This window comes from Condylura cristata, unplaced genomic scaffold (assembly GCF_000260355.1).
Source record: "Condylura cristata isolate star-nosed mole 26May11 unplaced genomic scaffold, ConCri1.0 scaffold00022, whole genome shotgun sequence".
NCBI lineage: Eukaryota > Metazoa > Chordata > Mammalia > Eulipotyphla > Talpidae > Condylura > Condylura cristata.
The window spans coordinates 36,919,012-36,920,466 of record NW_004567123.1 but is presented as its reverse complement, the minus strand read 5'-3'; the positions used below and the strand labels follow the sequence as shown (position 1 = coordinate 36,920,466).

The 1,455-nt window shown below is 73.3% G+C and overlaps 1 protein-coding gene across 1 annotated transcript in view; it reads left to right on the top strand.

Annotated features, from left to right (window-relative positions):
* The window catches only part of LAMA5 (laminin, alpha 5), a 36,287-nt gene that overhangs the window by 9,782 nt on the left and 25,050 nt on the right, over positions 1-1,455 (top strand). Inside the window, exons 5-6 of the mRNA XM_012728158.1 lie at positions 1-117; positions 189-286. The exon at positions 1-117 is cut by the window's left edge and continues 1 nt beyond it. Of these exons, the coding sequence (XP_012583612.1) occupies positions 1-117; positions 189-286 (215 nt within the window). The remainder of the gene's footprint in view (positions 118-188; positions 287-1,455) is intronic.

Here is a 1,455-nt window from a genome sequence, read left to right as displayed (position 1 = left end):
GCCGCCTCCTTCCAGAACACTCCGGCGGGCCTTCAGCTGGCCTTGCCCCTGCGCACCAACACGCTGCTGGGCCACCTCATGGGCAAGGCGCTGTGGGACCCCACGGTCACCCGCCGGGTGAGCGCGGGGGCAGGCGGGGGCAGGGCGGGGCCGGCCGGGCCGGCGGGCAGCACTGACCCCCCCTGCAGTACTATTACAGCATCAAGGACATCAGCATCGGTGGCCGCTGCGTCTGCCACGGCCACGCGGACGTCTGTGACGCCAAGGACCCCTCAGACCCCTTCCGGTGAGCCTGCAGTGCCGCGCCCTGTGCCCACGATGTGCCCTTTCCAGGCCAGCGTCTTGCCTCAGTTTACCTGTGTGCACAGTGAGGTGGAGGGGCAGCCCCCCTGGGGCGCCCTGGGCCTGGCCCAGGCCCCATGCTGCCTGCCACGGAGGGGTTCCTGCCCCTCTCCCGTCCCCAGTGGGGGTTCCCAGGTGAAGGCCAAAGAGGGGCTGCCGCCCCCAGGGCACAGGTGCAGCCCACCAGGACGCAGTGACGCTGCTGCCCTCTCCCGGCGTCCACCCAGGCAGGCCAGGCGCCCGAGGCCCTGTCTGGTGTGGCCTGTGCTTGCGTCGGGGGCAGCTGAGCTCCCGGCCCGGGAGTCCGTCGCTGGGCACGCAGGCTGGGCCCCGCCTAGCGTCAGGCGCCCGTTCTGGGGCGATGAGGCGTGTGAGCCTGTGCCCAGTGTGGGTCTGGGCCAGGGCGCCGAGGGCCGCGGGCCGCGAAGGCTGAGCCCAGCTGCGGGCTCCCCTCACCGCCTGGCCGGTGGCTCTGGGCCCACACTGATCAGGGGGGCGGGGCACCACGCTTCTCACCAGAGCTGCCTGGGAGGGAACCCCGGACCTCCGCAGAAGGGCAGTGGGCTGAAGGGAGGAGTGGCCGACGCTGGAGCGCCCGGGCCCAGCCCCTGCCCGCCCAGAGCACTCCAGCCCCCGCCGCCAGCGTGGCTCCGGCGGCTCAGGGGCCGCTGACCACTCTGGGAAGTCAAGTACCAGGAGGGAGCGTGTGGCGCTGGGCGGGGCCCCCAGCCGCCGAGTTGGCCTGGGAGCGCCGGGGTGTGTGCCAGGGCACCCACCTGGCTCCCCGAGCAGGGCCTGGACCGGGCTCACCCCTCAGGCACCCTGGCCACCTCTCCAGCAGCACAAGCCCCCACACAGCGAGTCCCTGGCTGCATCCCACATTCCCCGAGCCCGCTGCTGCCAGGCACCGGGTGCCCCCGGTGCCCGGCAGGCCAGCCCCCACCGTCCTCCGTGCTCGCTCCTGTCCAGCTTGGCCCCGAGCCTCCGGCTTGTTGGCCATCTGGTTTCTGTCGGCGCCTCAGACTGCTCAGCGCTGAGCCCGGCACGGCCGGCCCCGCTCACGTGTTGCCGCCGGCGCAGGGTTGCCGTGCATTCGCAGCCCAGAGCGGGGGC